Source organism: Anopheles stephensi, chromosome 2, assembly GCF_013141755.1.
Source record: "Anopheles stephensi strain Indian chromosome 2, UCI_ANSTEP_V1.0, whole genome shotgun sequence".
In the NCBI taxonomy this organism is placed as follows: Eukaryota; Metazoa; Arthropoda; class Insecta; order Diptera; family Culicidae; genus Anopheles; species Anopheles stephensi.
The window spans coordinates 21,077,144-21,099,020 of record NC_050202.1 but is presented as its reverse complement, the minus strand read 5'-3'; the positions used below and the strand labels follow the sequence as shown (position 1 = coordinate 21,099,020).

At 46.1% G+C, this 21,877-nt stretch overlaps 1 protein-coding gene across 1 annotated transcript; it reads right to left on the bottom strand.

Moving 5' to 3' along the window:
• Nucleotides 1-869: 869 nt before the first annotated feature.
• Nucleotides 870-5,797, bottom strand: LOC118503496. The gene is made up of 6 exons (XM_036036821.1): nt 5,667-5,797; nt 2,901-5,600; nt 2,601-2,827; nt 2,279-2,527; nt 1,333-2,198; nt 870-1,270 (listed from the first exon to the last, which is right to left on the bottom strand). The coding sequence occupies exons 1-6, from the start codon at nt 5,680-5,682 to the stop codon at nt 970-972; spliced, it is 4,359 nt and encodes a 1,452-aa protein (XP_035892714.1). The 5' UTR covers nt 5,683-5,797; the 3' UTR covers nt 870-969.
• Nucleotides 5,798-21,877: the final 16,080 nt, after the last annotated feature.

The window sequence follows — 21,877 nt, the reverse complement described above, 5'->3', positions numbered from 1 at the left end:
AACTTCACCACTCTAAATACCTGTCGCGACGGATGAAGCTGGGACTGTACAGAGCATTTATAGTCCCAATACTCACATACGCCTCTGAGACATGGACTCTGTCCAAAACTGACGAAGCCCTCTTCGCCGCGTACGAGAGGAAGATGCTCAGAAGGATTATTGGCCCCGTATGTGTGGAAGGAGGCAATGGGGGAGCCGCTACGAGCTGTACGATGATCTCACCGCCGTGCAGCGAATCAGACTCGCCAGGCGGTGGGTTGGTGGTAACGGCATGAGAATGACCCCAGACGACCCTGCCCTTAAAGTCCTTTTAGGCCGTCCACACGGGCAGAGGAGGCGTGGTAGGCCCAAATTGAGATGGAGAGTGATGGCGTTGATGCGTCCACCAGAACGGCCGGGATAACGGATTGGTAGACGACGGTGCTAAATCGTGAGCGGTATCGAGGATTGTTGCAGCAGGCCAAGACCGCAAAGCGGTTGTAGCGCCTGATAAGTAAGTAAGTAATGTAAGCGGATGGGGCGGTCCGGTGGCCGAGTCACACGGCAATATCGGGGTTCAAATCCCCTTTTGAACCGTCGCGTTCCCGTACGCAGGCCGAGACCTCTCAAGGTTGTAGCGCCAAGGAAGAAGTAGCAGAATGTAAACGGATCACGAATGCTGTAAGGCTACGTTATTTTGGGGATGTAACTGCTCTAGTGTAACAACCGTTACTTACTTGCGCACCTAATATTGGCGGGAAATATTGACGCTCTGCAGATGGTGGGATCAATCAGAGATTGTTTACTGTGAGCTACTTATAACAGACCGTGAGAATTGATACCTCTAAACCCCTATTCTTTCTCAAAAAAAATAAAAAATAGTCGAACGATTCTTACACATTACCGGTATCACTATCCAACTCATAGGGATAAACCATTTCTTTTCTTCGCGCAGGATAGCACACTTACATAAACTTATATCAACATTTCTTAAGCCGACTTACCTCTCGACCGGTACCCGAGGTTGTCGTTACGCCTTTCGTACCGTTTCGTAACGGTCGTAAACAGTGCCCGGCAGCTTTCGTCCAACGTTCGCAGCAGGTAGGCCGGTGCATGCGTATCGTAGATGCCCATCAGGCTGAAGCAGATGTTGTACACATTGCTGGCGATGCGGTTGTGCTCGGTGGTCGAACGCTTGCACTGCACGATCGTGTCCAGTACTTTGCCCAGCACGTACGGGGCCAGCGTGTACAGCTGCTTCTCGAGCTTTTTGCACGCTATATTGACGATCCTGTGAAACGGGAGGCAACAATTATTTGCTCCTAACTGTGCAGCGGCAACAAACACACTTACCTTTGCAGCGGAAGCAGCAGATCCGAAATGGTAAGGATTTCGAAGCTGTTCAAAGCCTTTCCCATGCCCACGTCGCCTTTGTAGCAGATCAGCGCACCCACCAACGCTTCGTACACGTGCATATAGCTGGGCAGCCGCGTCACCACGTAGTTGGGGCGCGCTTTCAACAGCTGAAACAGTACCTCACTCATCAAGCGATGCAGCCGGAAGAATGGCGCCTCTTCGCCCTGCTGCACCGACGCATGCTTGCGAATGTTGATCGCACTCATGAACTGCAGCACGTAGTCGAGCAGGGCCGGGAACAGTGCCAGCTTCCGGTGCGCGACAATGGTCGCAAAGCACTCCAGTATCGTCTCGAGCAGAGGGTGATCGCGCTGGTGCTGATTCAGCACGCACAGCCCCATCACGTCGCGTGCAACGACGGCCGCAAACGAGCGCACAAACACTTTGCACGTTTCCTTCGAGACCGTGTTGGTAAGGCCCTTCTTGGAGAGAATGTCAAACACGGCCATGGTGAGTTTGAGCGGCGCAGTCGAATCCTTACTGCCCACGACATCGATTCGGTTCAGCAGGTTCAGCTTCTCCATGTACTGGCCCTCCGACAGGTGGCCGACGAGCGCGCTGATGATCGTTTCGATGCGTCGCATCTGTTCGTCCGTTTGGCTGACGGCAGGGTTCTGCTCGTCCAGTGCCAGCCCGTGCTCGCGATCGTCCTGCACGGCGACCTTTTCCTGCATCAGCGCGATGAACGTTTCCCAGCACTTTTGCTCGATTGCGGTGGTTAGGGAAGCGTCCAGCTTGAGGAAGTCCTTGTGGATGAGGCATCTCGTTAGCAGCATGTCGGAGTTGTAGCTAAATACCTTCAGCTGTGAAATGAAATCAGAAATTACGATTAGTTTGCTGGAAAGTTTTAAAACATGACTTTGTACGCCAAACAGCAAATTACCGCCTGCTTTATGAAGCCGAGCAAATGTTCGCGCAGCTCCTCGCTCAGTGCGCCCTGCTGACCTTCCGCTTTGTGCCGTACGCTGGTGAAGCATCCTTTCAGCGCGTGATTAAACCTAACCGGGTCGTGCTTACGCAGCTTCTTGGCGTTCTTCTGCAGCAGATAACCGTCGACGGCGGACACCAGCTCGCCGAGGAAAGCTTTACGCTGCTCTACGCCTACTGAGGCTTTACGGTTGCGTGATTTGTTCTGCAAATGGAGAGAGAGAGAGAGCGAGTTTAATTTACCAGGCAGCTTTTGAATCTTTGTGCCACACACTTACCCTTTGCTCAAGGTTGTAAATCAGCAGCAACAGCTCGAAGTGGGCATCGTTTTCGTTCGAAAAGTTGTTTAAAATGGATTTAAATTCCTCAAACTTCTCCTCCGTGAGATGTTCAACTATTTGCTGGAGCAAACTAATCACGACAGGCGATAAACCGAACAGCTTGACCAGCGTTTCCACGGTGATAAACTTCGCCACGTTTGTTGTGGTACCGAGCAGGATAAATTCTGGAATGATAAAAAAATAATCGCGCGATAAATGCTCACGCTCTTGGTCCCTTGAAGTCCCAAATTTACTTACTTATCAGTTGATTTTTGAAGCGCTCCGCAAGGTTTGCCGGACTGCAGGAGTTCAACTTCGCCAGCAGCAACAAATGCACAGCAATCAGAATCGATTTCTTGTCCTGCTCGTATAGATCGATTCGTATCTCATCCAAAACATCCAGCAGATGCAGCAAACCGTTCACGGTTGGAGGATTCAGCACGATTTGCTCCTCTCCCCGGTTGGTGGTGGCACTCTGTTCGAGCAATTGTTTCAGCTTGGGAACAATGGTTGTTTCTTCCTGTTCGAGCAGCTGTTTAAAATTTAAATTGCGCAGCATGGAAGCATCTTCCGAGCGTGCCAGTAGCTTGGCTATTTTTCTGTAGACTTCCACCAGAAAAACCTCCAGCAGGTCGTGATTGGACGTGACTTCCAATAGAATGTAGTTAATTTCTTCCAGCGGACAGTAGGCAGCATCAAGCAGCCAGTTGGCGACGGTTCTTTGCTGCTGCTTCTCTAAAAGCCCCATAAACCAAACGTTTGTGGCACGATCGAGCAGCAGCGGACGCACATGTTCACCGGTTTTGTCTTCTAGAACTTTGGCAATGATTCTCTGCCTTTCCTCGTGATTGTCCTCCGTTTGTTCCGCTTCCGTTGGTTGGTTTTGCTCGTCGAAGAAAGATAGGCGAAGTTTCTGCAACAGCACACGATTTAGCAGCGGGCGATACGGGCCGGGTACGCGTTCTTCTACCAGGCGCCATTCGGCATCGGTCAGGTAAGCGTACAGCTTCTTATAATCGTTTTCCTCGATCGAATCCGGTCGATAGTAAAGCACCATCGTACGATAATTTCCGTAGTAGTAAACTACGTTCAAGAACGCACCGTAAAGGCTCGTCCTTTCCGCTGCCTCATCTTCGCCGGCCAGCACCTTCCGGCCAATGTTGCCCAATATCTGATCGAACTCTTCCAGGCTGGCGACGAGCCGCGACCAGAAAAGGTTCGACTGTTCAATCAGCGTATTGCCGGCAAAGAAGTAACACATCCAGCAGAGAACCAGCTCCACCTGCAGCACGATACTCTCCGTCTGGTCCGGCAGTTCCATCAGGTCGTTCAGCATCAGCATAAATTTTTTCCAGTACGATAGGCTGCGCTTCGTCAGTAGCTGTTTGGTGTACTCTTTCATAGCTTCACCCAACCGCCCATCGGCATCGGGCCAAGCGAACGTTAGTTCTGGCCAAAAATTGTACACCTCGGAATGGTGCTGCATTCGTCCCGTTTCGTTGGAAGTGTTCTGGTCGGAGAACAACGCATCCCAATACAATTTCTTCCCAGACGGTAGCTGTTCGCGGGCCGGTTGTTCCGATCCATCGGCACGCTTCTTTTTCTTCGAAGGAGTTTCCCCGCTATCTTCGTCGAGCCTTCGCTTCTCGACTAGCTTTACCGTCCGCAGCTCGCATATCCTTTCATCCAGATCCTGTTCGTCGAGATAATCGCCCAGCTTCATAAACAGCTCGTCGCACAGGTTTTCACCCTTATTAAGCTTCATAAACATGTTCACGGTCGATACGAGCATGGCCTGGAAGGAGTGCAGCGTTTCCGGATGCTTGCGCATGAACATCACCTGCAGCACAATGTCCACGATGCTGTGCTCGAGTATCAGCGGATTGTATTCGTTGATGGCGCGAATCAGCTCGAGACAGTCGCCCAGCAGCGGGTCGGACGCGGAATAGGCGGTCAGATGTTGCTTCAGCTCGGTGATCAGTATGTCGATAAAGTTAAAGTCCACCATCAGCTGCTGATCGACGGTGATGTAGTAACGCTTCAGCAGCGTAAACACGTACTTGGTGATGGCAAACATTTGCCGGCTGTCCGGCACGATGGAATTTTCTACCACAAACACATTCTGCAGATAGTGTCGCATGAAGAACAAAATTTCCAGCTTCAAATCTCGGTACGAGCGCAAGAAACCTTCCATCAGCAGCGCAATCACGTGCAGCGGGTAGGTGCTCGGATCGAAATGTCCCATAAAGGCGCTCGATTTCTGACCGCCCTGGACGGTGCGGTTGTACGTGCTGACACGCTCGTGGCTAAAGTACACCTGCTGGAAAAAGTCCAACAGTTCCGTGCGACGCTCAATGCCACGGGTTTCCAGCAGCAGCACCAGCTCCGACAGGGGTGTTACGAACTGGTCGAACGCCAGTCTCCACTTCCCACTGTCCGAAGCCGATTTGTGGTAGATTTTAATGTCACCGAAGATCCGATCAACGATCTTTTCTTCCTCCTCCTTCGATCTGCGCTCGTTCAGACACTTTTTGTAGTAGTCTATGGCGACGCCGAGCACGGCCGCGTAAGCGTAGAAATCAAACTTGTAGAAATTTTTATACTTCACATCGCACGCGACAATCAGCAAGCTTTCGAGCAGTTGCTCCTTTCGTCCGACTGCTTGCTGGCACAGCACCCTAAACCTTCGCTCCAAACCTTCCACCATCGTGGTGGAAAGCGCATTGGAGGGGCAAGGTAGCAGCAGGAACGTGTTTACGATTTGCCACCGCTCGTTAAACTGTGTCTCGTCGAGGCTGTTCAGCTCTTCGAAGAACGTCATCACATTGTCGAGGAAGTACTGAAATAGAACTTCGTATTTCGACATGTAGTAGAAGCTTGGCGAGTTCCATAGCTTTATGCCATACGCCAAGCTGCCGGCGAAACCGCCCTCCTTGCTGGCCAGTTGCTCAAGTATTTCTACAAAAGATTTTCAAGTTAATCCAACGCGTTCCGTTGCCGGAAATGTTTTGCACCATTACTTACGACTTTTTATATCCATTTTTAACAAATTTAAGCAACAAAAAGGGAAATAAACTCTGAAAAATACACTCACACCCGGCTACCACGTGCGAACCGTGCGTCGCTTGTTTTGTTGTCTGTTGGTTTGTTTTGATGTCAAACGGCACGTGTTTGACAGGCTAGTTTCGTTAAGTTTAGGGGAGAGCACAACGATTCGTTAAAAATCAAGTTTGCTGTGACGTTTCGTTACAGTAATGGACAAATTGGATGTACTTGAAGATAGTGTCTGTAAATGTTTAAGGTTTTCACAAATTAAATGGGGATTTTTAGCATTTTAATAAAATATACTTTAAATTCTAGTGTCAATAACATCTCAGATAACCTCTTCTTCTTCTTGGCCTAATGATCTCTTAGGTCATGCGTGCTATTTTTGGGTTACTAGACTTGTTGACTCACTATGGGGGAACGACCTATATGGCATTTCAATCCCGGTCCTGCTGTGTGGAGACCGGAAAACTTCCATGGACGAGGAACTAGCTTCCACAGTAGCTAAAAAAACTGTTCGGCTATATAATAAGCAGATGAATTGGATTCGCCAGGCTCCGATGAGCTCGTCATGTCATGAGAATGGCTCCGGACGTCCCGGCCCGTATTGTCCTTTTAGTCCATCCACAAGGAAAGACTCGTGGGCGTCCGCCAAAAAGAGAGATGGAGTGATGACGTTAATAAGGAAGTAAGTAAAAAGAATATTATTATGAGTGTGTTTCATATTCTTTTGAACTACAGCTTCCAGAGGCCGGCTAAATTTGCTTGAATTAATTTTCTCGTTGCTCGAAAGTCAGTCTGTGCCCATCATGCGATTCAGACGAGGCGATTCTATAACTGATGTAAAATAACCAGTAGGCAGTTCGATCGAGCCAGCATTATTTAGCTTATCTTTGTGCCAAATATTGGTTCTAGCCATACCCACAAATTGTACCACTAGTTCTAGCAATACTCTTTCCAACCTCTATCCCTCCCTTCTTTCCCTTCCCCCTCCCCAGCACCCATCCTTCCAACAGAAAGATCTCTAATTTGAACACCTCGTTATTAACGGCAACTGAAACATCCCGTCACACACACACACTCCCTACATACCGGTGATGCATTAGTTTGGCTAAAGCCCCGTTTGATAATGATTAGCATTTCCAGTGAAACGGCTCGGCACCGAAGCAATCGCTAGGTATTTACATTAATTCAATTTCCACATTCTTAACCACCCCATCCAAGGCCGGCGCAGCTTCACGAAACAGGCGTTCTCACGTGCTTTACGTGCCGTGGCGTGTTCTTTACCACGTGCTTGGCGATTATACGTAAACATCAAACAAATATGGCGGGCCGCGTCTTTTCGGGCGGATTACAGAGCCGGCAGCAGAAGAAACGGTTACCCATATGCATACCTGTAGGCGTACAGTTCCTGCCAACAGCCGACGAAAAAAAAAAACACGCAGATTTGAAAAACAGACACCTGTAAAAGGAGATTTAATTCTGTTCCCATTGTTGCGGCATTGAATCGATTTGTGCTGTCTGCTTCGTGTGATGCCTCCAAATCCGATTCGCGCGCGCGCTACCGTTTTGGAAGGAAAATTCAAAAGAAACACTTAATCAATGCAAACTCCCCGGCCCTCGAAGGGCTGAATGCTGAAAGATGTTTTCGATGGGATTATCGTCCCATTCAGACCTCTCGCTGATGGTGTTGCTGCTGCCGGTGGTGGTGGCTGGTTGGCTGGTCCCTTTGATGGGAATTCCTGTCCACCGGGTGCGTACCTAGGAATAAAACCTATCAATGAAGGTTGTTTACGGACCTGAAAAAATAGCAACCAAAATTTGATTATGCACAACAAAAAAAAAAGCGGAACGAGTGGTCCAAACATCCCCCAAAGACCTCAGGATAGCGCAGCGACCCGCATAGCGAGAGCCCAAGAACACGGTGCGTAAGGATTCTACGCAAGGATTCTAATCTTTTTCCCAACTGCACAACTCCAAACCACTCGAAGCGGTAAAATAAACAACACTTCTGGCCTCCGTCATCATCATCATCATCCGGCCGGCACACACGCCGGGTTGACGATGCTGTTCCGTTCCGCTCTTTATGCGTGTACACTTTCCTTCCATGCTGTTGAAGGCCCGTTTTCTTCGGATAGAGTTCGGGTAGACGTTACGCACCCTTATGCGGTGCCGGCCGCGCGACGTCCCCTGTCATCAGGATTTTTTTTTGCTTTCCGATGTCTTGGAATAAAAAGGAGGCCTGCGACAATTTCGTTTTCCCTCCTGCAAACAAACAACATCTGTTTCTTACCCGGCCTTAGGCTGTTCCCCGTCCGTTCGTTCGGGCCGTGAGAGACGCACACCGAGATCCAGTGGAAAACTCGTCACTTGAGTGATTCCTGCTCAACAGCCTCAGCTGAAGGACCTCTACGCCCGGGCGGCTATCTTTCAACGACTACTTCCTTGCCAGTTACCCATAGCAACCAGCATCACACGCATTGGTGGCCGTCTTTTCACAGGTTGCTTTACCGCTCGAGAGCGAAACCATCACGTGCACGTTACATCTTAATTAATCCCACAGGGCGAATTACGCACCGAACGAGTGTGTAAGTAGGCACGAGAGGCACCCGGGAAGGAAAAGCAGCGTAACAAGAAAAGGATCTTGGGAGGAAATGTTTCGTTTTTTCGTGTTTTGAAAAATTCCCATACACAACCGCACCGAGGCTCTTCCGGGATCCGTCAAGTACGTCATCCGTCAGTTGACGTTAAGGGTCGCCGTGGCCCACCGCAACTGCATGTGCCCACGAGGAGCTGGAAATAGGAAATAAGATACTGCGACCCCCTTTAAGAGTTTTCGGTGTTACGCGACCCTTGGTGTGGGAAAAGTGGGACAAAATTTCCATGACCTCGTACCGCTCGGACGGGGGGACCGCTCCGAAGGATGGCGGAAGTTGCTGTGTGAGAAGAGGTCACCCGGTACCGGGCGCGTTCGGCGTTGCTCCGACTGAGATGAACATGATTCCGCTGTAATGAACATGATTACAGCGCTTAATGAGGCATTGCGGATGAATGGAAATGGCCTAGCCGACTAGAAAAGACCCACCGGGGGCTTGGGCCTGGGAGCAGGAGTCCGTACCACGGCAGAGCGTTTGTCGCTTTGTCTATGCTTCAGATGTCGCTTTTGAAGTGCGATGATGTTGCATTCGAGTGGAAAAACATCTGCAATCATTCCCTGTTCCCCTGTCCGGAAAGGTTCCAGGTTCCTTCGACGAGATGCTCAGGCTCAGGAGTCCAGCACCAGCACCAGCCAGGAGCACACGTATGGAACTAATTAAGCGCAAACTTTCATTCACAGCGCACACTTGGCAGCGTACATTGCAATTGCATGTGTGTTTACACAAAACCCAGATGGTGCACACCCATAGCAGCCGCTCCATGTAGCCGGCGCAACTCGAAAAGGGCAGAAAATACTTGACAGTAGGCGACCTACTGCTTTCTTCTTTGAACTGTCTTTATTGACTGCTTTACAACACAATTTTCTCATTACCGCCCACGGTAGCGGACCGTCCTGGGAGATCATCCTGGACCGATCCATTTATCATAAGGCTCACGTGCACATGTTCCGATTGGCCTGTTGACAATGTCCGGCACCGTGGCCGGTCGGAAGATATCGTTACCGAGCTCATAACCGAGGTTCTGAGGTGGAAAGTGATGAATGGTTTTCGATTGGAATTGTATATTAATGAGAAAGTACGCGTTGGGGTTTTACTACGGGCGGGCTTGCGTTAGAATTAATAGAATCGTTTGCAATGAAGCAGGCATATCGAGGCGGAAAAGGTAACAAACCATTTTCGAAGCCACTGTAGGTTGGCTCGTGGGAGCGAATAGCTAAGGTCATCAATATCTATTAAACTGAACATGAACCGATGAGGGATGTGACAGGGTGAAGTGTTGGAAACAAAAAGGGCCAGGGAAAGGTTCCTGCATAAGCAGCAAATTTGTTTGACATTTTACTCACGTCAATCCGTTGAAAATGATTCATTAACTATGTCGGCGCATAGCAGCTTCAAATTGGACATCAATTTACGGGGACGGGCGTCACGTACCACGATGGGATTTTATTCTTCTTCTCTTATGCTTCTGATAAGTGGGGAAAAATTCTATGAAGAACAAAGAAATAGCTAAAAGACGTTAAGTTGACGTTCCAGATAACGCACCGGGAGTCGTGCGTGGGGTGAAATCTTATCTGTACCTTGGGATATGGACTTTGCGGAGTATGACCGGTAAGTAGAATAGATAGATAGATCTAGCTTAAGTTGTTTGTTTAACATGAAGCTAATGTATACTTTAAACGCGTGCTAAAAGGCAAAAACAATAATGGATTCAACTATCAGAACCACAGCTCCCAGAATTATTTTCCCGACTATGAAGTTGCACGAAACATCAGCATCGATGACTGTTTCCCAGTCATGCAAAACTAATGCGTAAACAACACTTCCTAAAATCTACAGCCAGATTATTTTATCTCGTGGATGAGCTCAGTGCTCATTACAGTTTGCACAAAAACCATTTTGTATGTAAAGGATTAAGTTACACGTGTTAACGGTTGTTTTTACATCCTTTTTTTACCTTGTTTATTAACACCTGTTGCCGCTGCGATGGTAACGAAAATTTCTCAGAACAATATGATTGTTTTTTTAACTATGAGCGAGTGTTGTAAGTTATTTGAGCACTGTTTTTTAAACACCTTGTAAATTATATTATTCAATTCTTGCTACTGCTGGGAGAAAATTTAAACATAAGTAGTGCCTAAAGGTATGCAATTTGGTTTTGAATAAACTTTAGATTTTTGTTGTTGTTTAGATGTGTTGTTTAAATATAATAAAACTGTTTATTATGCTTCGTAAAACAATTGTGTTTAGCTTAAAAAAAACAATTTGCATACATTTCTGCTCTTCTTCTTTGGATCTACAGCCACAAAGGTCTCCGCCTGCCATCTCTGGTTTCCTGTTGCATACATTTAGGCGTGTATTATTCAATATTATCTTATAGAATCCCGTAAGAGTTAATAAACCCAGGAACGAATGGGAAGGATGATGAGCTAAAAAAGTTATCTCAATGTTCATGCGCTGTGGATTAAATTAAGGTCTTGGACCTCTACCTTGGATATATTTTAGGTGTAATATTTTTCTTAACGTTTGAACAATATTTATATCTCAAGAAGTGTGCATAAAACCTTTCAACATTGTCTAAACATGATAACAAAATGTAGAATCCTTGGAAAAATGTCTGTGCTAGTCTTTAAAATAGCGAGTTGCATACATTCAGGCGCAAAATTTCACATGTAGGCTTAGAGAAAGCTCAAAGAGTTAGTAAATTAAGATTAAGAAGGGTTATGGACTAAAGTAAACACTAATCACAATTTTCACGTGTTGTAGATTAAATCAAGCCTCATTCCTACCTTGGATATATTTTTGGTGTAATCTCTCTCTCTCTCTCCCCCCCTTTCTCTTCTTAGCTAAACGACCTCCTAGGTCATGCCTGCCATTTCTGGCTCGATAGACTTGGAAGACTTAGAACGGGTCTGGATGAGACTCAAACCTCGGTCCTGTCGTGTGATAAAATTGTTCATAATGCTTCGTAAAATAACTGTGCTATTCCTAAAAATAGCGAGTTGCATACAGTCAGGCGCAAAATATCAGATGTTTGCCTGGTGGACCCCGAAGAAAAAAAACGCGCCTAAAGGTATGCGTGTTTGAGTTTGAATAATCTTAAGATCTCTACAAAAATTCAAAATCGCAATGTTCATGCCTTGAGGATTAAATTGAGGCTTATTTATACCTTGAATTTATTCAAAGTGTAGTCTTCTTCTTCTTTGGCCTAACGATCTCTTAGGTCATGCCTGCAATTTCTGGCTTACTAGACTTAATGGATACCACGTAGTTGGATCGTCAGTCCTCACTGCGGGGGAACGGTCCAGAGATTTGAAGACCGGCGCCGTTGTTGCCTCACCACAAATTAACGTGACCGGCGTTTCCTTAACGATTACAAATTGAACGAAAGAAGCACCCAAAAGTTTGCAACTTTAGATTTGAATAAATGTTTTAATCTATTTAAAAGTTCATTAAGCCTCCCAGTATTCTCTAAACGCGATAAAACTGCTCCTTACGCTTCGTAACAAAAAGCGAATTGCTTACATTTAGGCGCTTCACATCAGATGTTTACTTAGAGTTATTAAACCCGGATCGAGCTGGATTGTACGATTTAAAATAAGCAACTGATCTCTATCTAACAATTACGTTTCATCAGCGGGAAATCCTTTAAATCCTTACGAGATTTGATTTTCACTGTTAATTTGTAATTTCCCATCCACAAACACTTCCCATCCAACAAGCAAATCATGCGTTTGACAGGTTGTGTCCTTTTGTTTTCCCCGGTCGCCGGTGTCCCAAACCCCCTAGCCCAAGGATGTCAAACAACATTAGGGCACTAAAATGTGAAAGTGGAGTGTCGCTTCTGGGAAGCTCACTGCTCGGGTAGAGCAGTTTCCTTAGAAAATGGCAACCATCCCGAACTGATTTGTTGTTACTAGTCTCGTGTGGCTTGTGCGTCACGCTCAGCGATGAGAGGCTGTGGTCTACTGTTGTGGATTTTGTGGTACAGTACAGCAAAGACAGGCGAGACACACACCCATACACACGAGCAGGATAGTGTGATGTTGATCGGAGTCATTCCTGCTCGTTGTTTTAATATTCAAGTGTCTCGCAATGTCTTAATCATACACTTTGTGAGTGTTTTTGGTAAAGAGACATAAAATCGACTGTAGCAAACGTGTTTGGAAAACCAAACCATTAACATCATGAACCTTGACATAATGCTCGGAATGGGACACCTTTCCCGTGATTGAACCACTCCAGCGCTTCGAGCCGGATCGATCACGCGAGCTGTCAACCATGAGTGCGTGTGTGTCCCTTTCATTAGAAGACGCTGTTGTTTTGTCGAGCTTGTTACGAATCTTTTTCCCAAAACCCTAACCTTTACTAATTCGAACCGACCGTAATGTTGGAAGATGTTTTTCGTTACCGTAGGCCGGGTATTGTTTTTCCTCCGGTTTTGGGGAGTTTTTTTCCTCCCCATTCATTCCAGTGAACCTCCGGGACTCTTGTGTGCTGTAATGTAAGACATTTTCCAACATAACAGTCACACGCGGAGGGGTGGATTGAAAACATATGTAACTTTTTACACCACCTGACGAGCGAACTGACTGTCCCCGTACCCTCTGAATCACTGAGTGGGGAAGTCGTAAGAGGAACCGTCTGTAACAGTTCAACTTTTGTTTTGATAATTACAACTACAGTTCTTTCGCTGTCGTTTTGCGGACCGAATGAAAAGGGCAGCTTAAAGAAGACAAAAACAAAAAAATCTGTCACCCATCTCCCATCCCGACAGCTTTGAATTTTAATTTGTTCCGGGTGGCATTTTTTTTTTTCTTCCCACTCGTCACGACCAAACGGGAACATTTTAAACGATGCACGGAAAATTGGAAATATATTTCTCCGGCAATTGAATGCAACGCGACCGAGAGCACCGTGAACCAACAATCAGGGAACGCGAGCCGGTAACGTTCGCCCATACCAACAGCCAGCCAGGAAAAACGACATTCCCTGCGTCGCTTTCCTCCAATTCGCTTTCCCAACCACCAGTGGAAAAATAACAACTTGTCAAGTGATTTATGCCTTGGCCGAGCGCGCTCTCTCTCTCTCTCGTGTTTGCCTTTTCTTTTGCCTCGGGAAAAGGGAAATTACATAAATTTAACCATCATTACCGGCATTCCGGTCCTTCTACAACTGCCAGCCACGGACGAAGATCACCCTGGGGGGGGGGGGGGGGGAGTGTTGAACGCCGAGAAAAGATCATTCATTTTGCCGTTGTCTCGCGTCTCGACAGCAAGTGGACACAATATTTATAATGCGCACCAAAACATGCCAATAACACTTTGACCGACCGACCGAATTTGACGCTGCGTTACTGTGCCGCCTGCATGTATGCAATGGCATGTAATGCGTGGCGAAATAGAACACAGAACAAACAAAAAAAACACACACACACACTTAGCATCCAATGAGGGTTTTTTTAATTCCGATGGGAAAAAAAGTCGGTAATAAATTTCCAGTAATGACTTTTCACGCTAACCACTGTAGGCTCAGGCAGATCGGTGATCGTGGTAGAAGAAAACCTCACTATGATAACAACGTCTGGAACGCGCGATGCTCATTAGCTTCCGTGGATAAGCGTAACGGCAGCCCGAAGGACCGATAATTAGGTTAGAAATATGCTGCGTGTTTGTGTGTGTGTGTGTGCTTTCCTTTCCGTCTAAGCACATACTTTATGTTTTGTTATGCTACCGGCGCTGCTCTTCCCTGCCCGCCTTGAATGGGCCGGATTTGAAATTAGAGCCGCGTAGGTCTTTTGCCGAGTGATTTACTTCGGTTCGGTGCTGGTGTGGTCGGTCCAGCAAGTTTCGGCACCATTTAACAGCGGATCGTGTTTGAATGGCGCGTTCCATAAATTATTGGTGAATTGGCTGCCTGGCTGGTAGCAGCAGCTCAGGTGGATTTTCCACCGTCCGCGTCGTTTTGCAATAATCCATGATAATGGTAATTGTTTAGCGTAGCGTGTGAGAGCAGCGTGCAGGATTGAATGTAAACGTCACAGAGCTTTGTTGGGTGATGAAGTGTCTATTGAAGGAAGACAATTTTTGGGAAGAGTATTATAAAGCTGGGGCGAGCTGAACTGTAAATCTTTGGAGCTAAATATGATGGAGTCTCTTACTGTTAGCTAGCTGAGGGAGTCTAATCCTGTTTTCCAATTAAGGAGTGTCGCGGTATTTTTATGAGAACAATTGTGGAATATCTCAAATACAACGCTAAGAAATACACGAGTCCCTACTTTACTTAATCACTCCTCCCCTTCACGTTGCCCATCTAAAATAGATCCTGAAAAATTTTGCTTCTTCTTTCTGATCTTATTCTGATCTTGATTCTGAGCTGAGCTGTTTGGCGACGCACACATCCTAACGGTGGACGAAGCCGGAAGGATACGTTGGTTGGGGCACATGATGTGGATGTCCCACCAGGAAGATGCTCTTTACCGCTTGGCTGGATCAGACGTTGTCTAACCAGCCGGAGATCGGTTGCAGGAATGTGGACCTAGAGCGAGTTTTCAGGAAAAGGGTTGGCAACCTGTTAATGTTTAATAGACCCGTTAAACCCTAAACAGGCCAAGACGAAGAAGGATCCGAGATTCAAGATGCCTTATTCAAGATCTAAAATCAGAGACTCACGGGATCCGGGGGATCTAACATCTGAGATCCGGAATCGAAGGTTCAAGATTCTAAATCCAGGGTCCGAGTTCCAAGATGCGGAATCCAAGTTCGAGAGCTGAGAATAGAGATCAAGGATCCAAGAACCGGTGGATGCGGCAGCGTTGCCGAACTTCACACGGCAGGAACGGGGTTCAAATCCCATCTGAGCAGTTCCCCCGTAATGAGGACTGACAATCCAACTATGCGTTATCAATAAGTCTAGTAGGCCAGAAATGACAGGCATGATCTAAGAGATCAATAATAATGAGCCGAACTTTGGGATCCGAGTTTCCAGATTCGATATCGACACGACTCACGATTTCAAATCTGAGATCCAGAATTCAATCTTCAAAATCCAAAGTCCAAGATCCGAGCTACAAAATCTAAAGTCTGAGAACCTGAGTCAGAGATTCAAGATTTAAAATCAGAGAACTTCTGAATCCAAGGGTCTAGATCCAAAATTTTGTATGAGGGATCCCGAATCTAAGAGTCATGGTTCTTCTTCCTTGGCACTACAACCTCGAGAGGTCTCGGCCTGCCCATTTCTGGATTTCTGTGACTGAATTTTACCCGTAGTAAAGTAGTCAGCCCTTCGTACGGGGAGACGGTATGGGTGGGATTTTAACTCCGGTTATCGCCTCGGCCACCGGACCGCCCTATTTCAACAGGAAACACAATATTCGGTCGGTTTGACATAGTGCTGCTGGCGAGGTAAAACAGGCCAGCAAGAGAAGTTACAACATACTTGCGCCTACTTCTGTTAATCAAATTACCTTATAATGATTATATCAAAGGCATTCACAGCGATTGAATCGTTTCAATTCAAATGGAATCCGCGAATGAATGAAATGCTAGCTTGATCATGTACAGCCGTTATAATCCGTTTTCCAGTCCATCTAAATGGATAAACAAAGCATTGCATCCACTTTCGCAGCTCAGATCATCACTTTAAAACTCTCTACATTTACTCATTGAATTGGCTTGCTGTTTTATTTTCCTCTCTTTAAATCACCCTCGACGAAAACAAAAAACTCCGCCCCTCCAAAATTGGAATGAAATAATTTCAATTAATTTAACCGAAAAAACTCTCTTCCCAAAACGTCCAATCGATCGTTAAGCCGAACGCCGAAACCACGGTGGAAAGGTTTTAATTGCTTTAATAGCCGATTAATTCAGGCTGGCAAGATTTAACGATCGGATGGATTAGAACCAGTTTTTATTTCCCACCCGAGACTGTCTGTCTGTGCGCGATGTCTCAACTTTTCCCTCGTACGGCCATGGACCCGAGTGCGTCGCGATGCTGCTGGTATTATCGTGTTGCATCGGGGGCCCGGGTTGATTGGTTTTGGTCGCTCGTTCGCTTCCGATCTGATGCGCATCAACAAACGTCTTATTACTTCCAATAAGTGGGCCCCACCGGGCGATATGCGGGTTGGTGACATAAATTTCCGCCCTATTTTTTCGATTTCGCCCTGTGTCTGTGTCTTCCCATGGCAGAGTGGCAGAGATGCTGAGAGCAAAGCACGGTGCACAATCACTTCCGGCAGTGCAGAACCGGTGCCGGGAGCTTCAAATGGGTGGAAATTGATTCGGAAAAATTAAATCAATTTTTCATTCAAGTACGCGCTCGACTAAAGGATGTGCAACTGATGCGCGTGTGTTGGCAAATGGAGCTGGTGTGAAATCAGATCAATCTGCCCCCCGCCCCAGTTTCTGACAAGGAACAGCGAATGGAAGGTTTCAATTGAGATTGTATGAGTCATCGAGGAAAATCCGGGGCACTTAGCAGCACCACACAGATCATAGTGTCAGGCAGGTAAGGCGCGATTGTTGAGGTGAGATTCTTTTCGCCTCGTCTCACCACAGAAACGCCACCAGACGGTGGGAATGGTGGTTGTTCCGCGAGGGAAAAGGCACTCAGTGATATTAATGTAATAAAATTTTGCATAACAAAACACGGTCCCCTCCTCCAGACCCCGTTCCGCGATGTCTCGACACTTGCCACCCCACACTTTTCACGCATAGCCATTGAATTGCGGCTGGGCATGGGTTACGGGGTCAGGAGGGTGAGACGGTGAGGGGCGCATTGTCGCAACACATTTTATGCACACACATGCACGCGTGGTGCTACAGCACCGTATAAAATGAGAGTAAACAGTTGTGAGTAGCATTTATTGCACTTGCCGCTTACCGGGGGGTGTGGTGTGTGTCTTCGGTTGTGGGGAAATTTAAGACATTTTCGCTACAGTGCTGGAAATAAGTTTAAGCTTAAGTGAAGGAAAAAACAAAAGTCATTCAGGTGAGCTCAGTTATCTTGCAGCTTATCTCGGTTATTAACAATTCATTCATTTAAATAATTGTTTGATAACTATCACTTAAACTATTATTTTTCAATTATTTTTTTAAGAGACTTTGGTGAGATTTTTTTATCTTTTAGAAAATTGTTCTCAATTATGTAAATACCTCAAATAAGTACTTCAATTTTGGTGTGAAATCAAAACTTTTCATTTAGCCAATGTATCCTGATTGATTTTAAATTCTCTTTAATAAAAAAAAATCCAACTGATTTTAAAATAACAGAAAAGAAAATGAGACATGTAAAGTAGACCAGCATGCAATACGGCCACTTTGCAGGGGTTTTCAGTTGATAGGGCAATAATATCCTTTTTTATGGCAGGCTCCTTAGATGAAATGGCAAACAAAGCTAGTTGATATGTAAACGGCTTCAGGTGGTAGGGACATCAAATACCTTGGTAAAAGGCTCAAGAAGGCCCCCCCTAGAATCTTTTGTGTGCAGCACTGTGGTCTGTCATTTTTATTGCACAGTGGGATTTTTGTATGGTCATGAAGTGATGGACAAGAATTGATTTTAAATGTTATTATTCTTATTATCGACTTTATTCAACAATTTTTTACCACGCTGAAAGCACACTGTGAAGCTTTCGCAACGTGTACTGCGGATTGCATACATTTAGGCGTAAATCCTACAGTGCCTAACAAATTTTGCCAGGGATGGGGGGGGGGGGGTGGGGGGTGGGGGGCTTCTCGAGTCTTTTATCAATACCTTTCATTGTGAAACCCTCACATGATACTGTCATAGTAGCCGTTGATATTCCACGCACTTACCCGAGCGCTGAAAGGACGTGTACAATAGCTTTAATACAACCATTAAACGAACTTCCAGGTAAAAGTTATTATTGAATGACTTTTTTCATTTTCCATTAGACCAAAATTTAAAAAATCTTTAACGTTCATTTTAATTTTGGGTGGCAGGGCCGGGGTCCAAATCTCATCTGGACCATTCACCCAAAACGAGGTCGTTAGGCCAAGAATTAAGAAGAAGAAGAAGTTTGTTGCTAAGCTATTTGATTTTTGATTTGTTAAAAACAGTGATCCACCCTTGTATTATGACGAGGATAAAATCTATAAACGATATGTAACGCACTTACAGCAATGCACTCCACTGTAAAGCGCACACTGTGTCTTGCCCTTTACTATGTGTAAGCGCTAAAGATATGGGCAGAAGCAAAAGAATGATATGCTCCCGGTCAACTTTTCCTCCACCACCGATGGCGCTTGCGACGGAAAGTTTTCCCTCGCATCCTCTTATTCACATAGAGGCAATGCAATTTTCATCATTTTCCTCACCCTAACACGAGTGATGGTGAAAATCATATTCTTTCCTGCATTCGCTCTCCCCTTTTTGCTTCGTGTTTCTTCCAATTCCTCCACTGTGGTGTGTGCTACTGTGTATGAACATTTCTCATGGTAACACGTACCAATACAGGGCAACCAAACTAGGAAAACAGGTGAAGGCGAAGAGGAAAACTCATACACACAGGCAGTAACGACGGTCGATGGTTTTCCGCTTGCGTTATTTAAAAAGGGATCAAGCCACATTATTCTCACTTGCGTTAGAAGGCAAGCAATGGATGCAATAGAAAGAAGAAAAAGAAACGCACACATACACCCTAACACGCCCGCACCCTGGTCACCCACCCCTTTTTGGAGGACGAGGGACAAACTTCGTCATCGAAGCGAAACGAACGAAACGCAAAAGTTCCGGCGCATGAAAAATCCTCGAGCATTTGGAAAACGCGTGCCGGCCGAGAATGGAAGGAAAATCCCATCGAAAGTAACACACACCCCTTACCACCCCTCTCCATCCCCTGCTCCTCTCCACCTCCTTTCCTACTACGCAAAGAACCAGCAGCCCGGGATGAAATGATGCGGAAGGCTTTTCTTTACCGCCACATCGGTTTTGCCCAAATGCCCAGGCAAATGCAATGCAATTTTCCGGCCCAAGGGAAATGGGCCGATTGTGTGAATACGGAGAGGGGGGACCACAACAAAAAAAAAACCCCACACCCCTCCGCTTTTTTGCTTCTCGCCGTTCATTTTTGCGTGTGTGACGAAAGTGATCTACCGTTTGAAGATTAAATTGCGCGAAAGGAAAAGCGGACGGGAGGGGGAAAGAGAGGCAAACGGGGCCGTTTTGTACTCTGTTTGTTTGTTTAATTTTTTTAACGGTTTCGATTCATACCTTCACTAAAGGGAAAACCGTACTGGGGGAAACTCCGAGCTTTAGTGCCGTTATGCACGACATTAAAATGGGCGAGGGTGATGCAATTTCCCAACCCCTTGCGGCCACCCGGGTGCTTGGGTGAAATCCCTAAAAATTCCACCCTCCCGATGAGATATATTGTTCGGAGGGAGACTGTCGAACGTCTGGATTTTCCCTTTCCGCTGAAGGGAGCGCCAGTGAATGAACGGCACTTTAGGGAATTTCGGTGTGCGGGCTGGCTGGCTGGTGTGTCAGCGTTTTCCTGTGCGGCGTGCCACGTCATGCCATCAGTGCACGGTGGGTGAGATTCCAGCGCTATTTTTCATTCCACTCCAAAAGGGCAGGCGGATGCGTGGTGGGCCTATCTTACCCCAAATGGTGTTGAAAATTCACCTGGAATCAAGTGGATCTTGGACGGAACGGGCCGAAAGTCAATGATATGAGTAATTTTCGGTAAGGGCTTTCGTTGTCCTCCATTTTCCTTGGAGGGGGTGTGATAATGCCCCGGAAGATCTCGCACGGCACAGCATCGCTCTAGTGAGACGGAATAACCGGGTTTGCTAAAAGCAAACGGCGTCTATTGTCAATTTTGGCTGACAGGAAAAAGTGTCTGGTGGTTTGATGCTACGCTTTTTCTTCCATGGAAATGAGCTCGCCTACTTTGCTCACATGCGTGCGTGAGTGTGTTAAGCGTCAAAGTCATCCTTGAAGAGCTTCAACAATCCAAGCAATCCACCATTTTCTCAACCGATGGGCACGTTCGTACTGTGTGTCCTGTGCGGTTGGAAATTCATTTCAGAGGTTTTTCCGTTCTTCTGTTCCACGAAAAAGGACAAACGCTGGGTGGTCGATCCATTTTCATGCGAAATGTTTATGCGCTTCGTTCGAGTACGGAGTTGTTCCGTCCTGCGACATTTGATCTACTTGGCCGGTTTGCAGCAATACATGATTGTTAAGTGATTTTCCTGGGCTTTTGGTTGTTATATGCAGCTATTTGCAAGCCGAAGGACGACAGCATTCTTAAGAAATGTTAGCCCCATTCTCGTAATTCTAAGCCTCATCGGCTCCGCCTTTTGAAGACTGTAGGCAGGATGTCGTCGTGAACCGAAAGTCCGTGATTGGAAAATTGGTAATTCGGGTGGAACAAACAACAAAGTCATGACCATTTAGTGACATTTGCTAGCTGACTGTTTCGGCATGATGGGAACCGAGTAAAGGCTCGGTTTTACGGTTCCAAGTAGTGATTAAAGTTTTGTTTGAAGATATTTTCAGGGAAAATATGCCTTTTTTAAATTATCCCGAATGGTGAAGACAGAACTGCCAATCATTTGTTTATGAACGAAGCCTTCCAGATTCATGATAAAAATAGGGCTGAATAAATTGATCTTTACTGCTTGCATACTGATGGAAGAGAGCCTTTATTATTACCATTGGGAATTTTGGGCATCTTGTTTCAGGCATGTGAAAATCACTTTACCACTGCGCTCTTTGAAGTTGAGTTTCAGACTAGCCTGGAAACCCCACAAAGTCCACTCAATCAATCAGTCAGATAATACTGCAACTCATGGATCTTAAGGCTTGAATCTCAAATCTTGAATCTCAGATCTCGAACCTCGAGTTTCGGATCATGGACCTCGGAACTTGGATATTATCTTCGAAAAACCCATTCAATACTGAAAGTTGCTACCAATAGCATGAAGAATTCAGGATAGTTGGAGGATTATTTAGATGTGGCAAGCGTAGTGATTTGATGAAGATTAACATTTGTCACACTAGCATTAAAATGGTCTAAAATGTTCCGAGACAACTAGGATTTTTAATGACTAATGATAATTATCCTCAAAGCTTCTTGTTCTGTGGTTGGGTTATAATAGATGGTCCATACGTAGCAGATCTGTGGGGGTGACAAAGCATCTAGTTAACTTGGTTAAGTTGGTTAACTGAACCAACTTCTTCTTCTTTCTTGGCAGCCAGCACCTTTGGAGGCTTATTACCGTAAAATACTCAATCTGATTTCGGTGCAATATTCTGATAAAAATAGTTATTAAACTTATAGATCAGAGATCAAATATAACTTTACGTTAGTCCCAAAGTTCGGGGCGGTCCGGTGGCGATAACGGCACCGTTCTTCACACTGCAGGACCGGGGTTCAAATCCTATCCAGACCGCCTCCCCGTACGAAGGGCTGACTACTTTTCTATAGGTAAAATTAAGTCCCAGAAAGCCAGAAATGACAGGCCACGATCTCTCAAAATTGTAGTGCCAAAGAACAAGAAGGTT

Excerpts from the sequence above, each read along its gene's own strand:
- LOC118503496 (XM_036036821.1), bottom strand. Across the intron at positions 2,199-2,278 it reads TCGGCTTCATAAAGCAGGCG|CTGAAGGTATTTAGCTACAA; the intron begins GTAATTTGCTGT and ends TTCATTTCACAG. Across the intron at positions 1,271-1,332 it reads CTGCTGCTTCCGCTGCAAAG|GATCGTCAATATAGCGTGCA; the intron begins GTAAGTGTGTTT and ends CCCGTTTCACAG.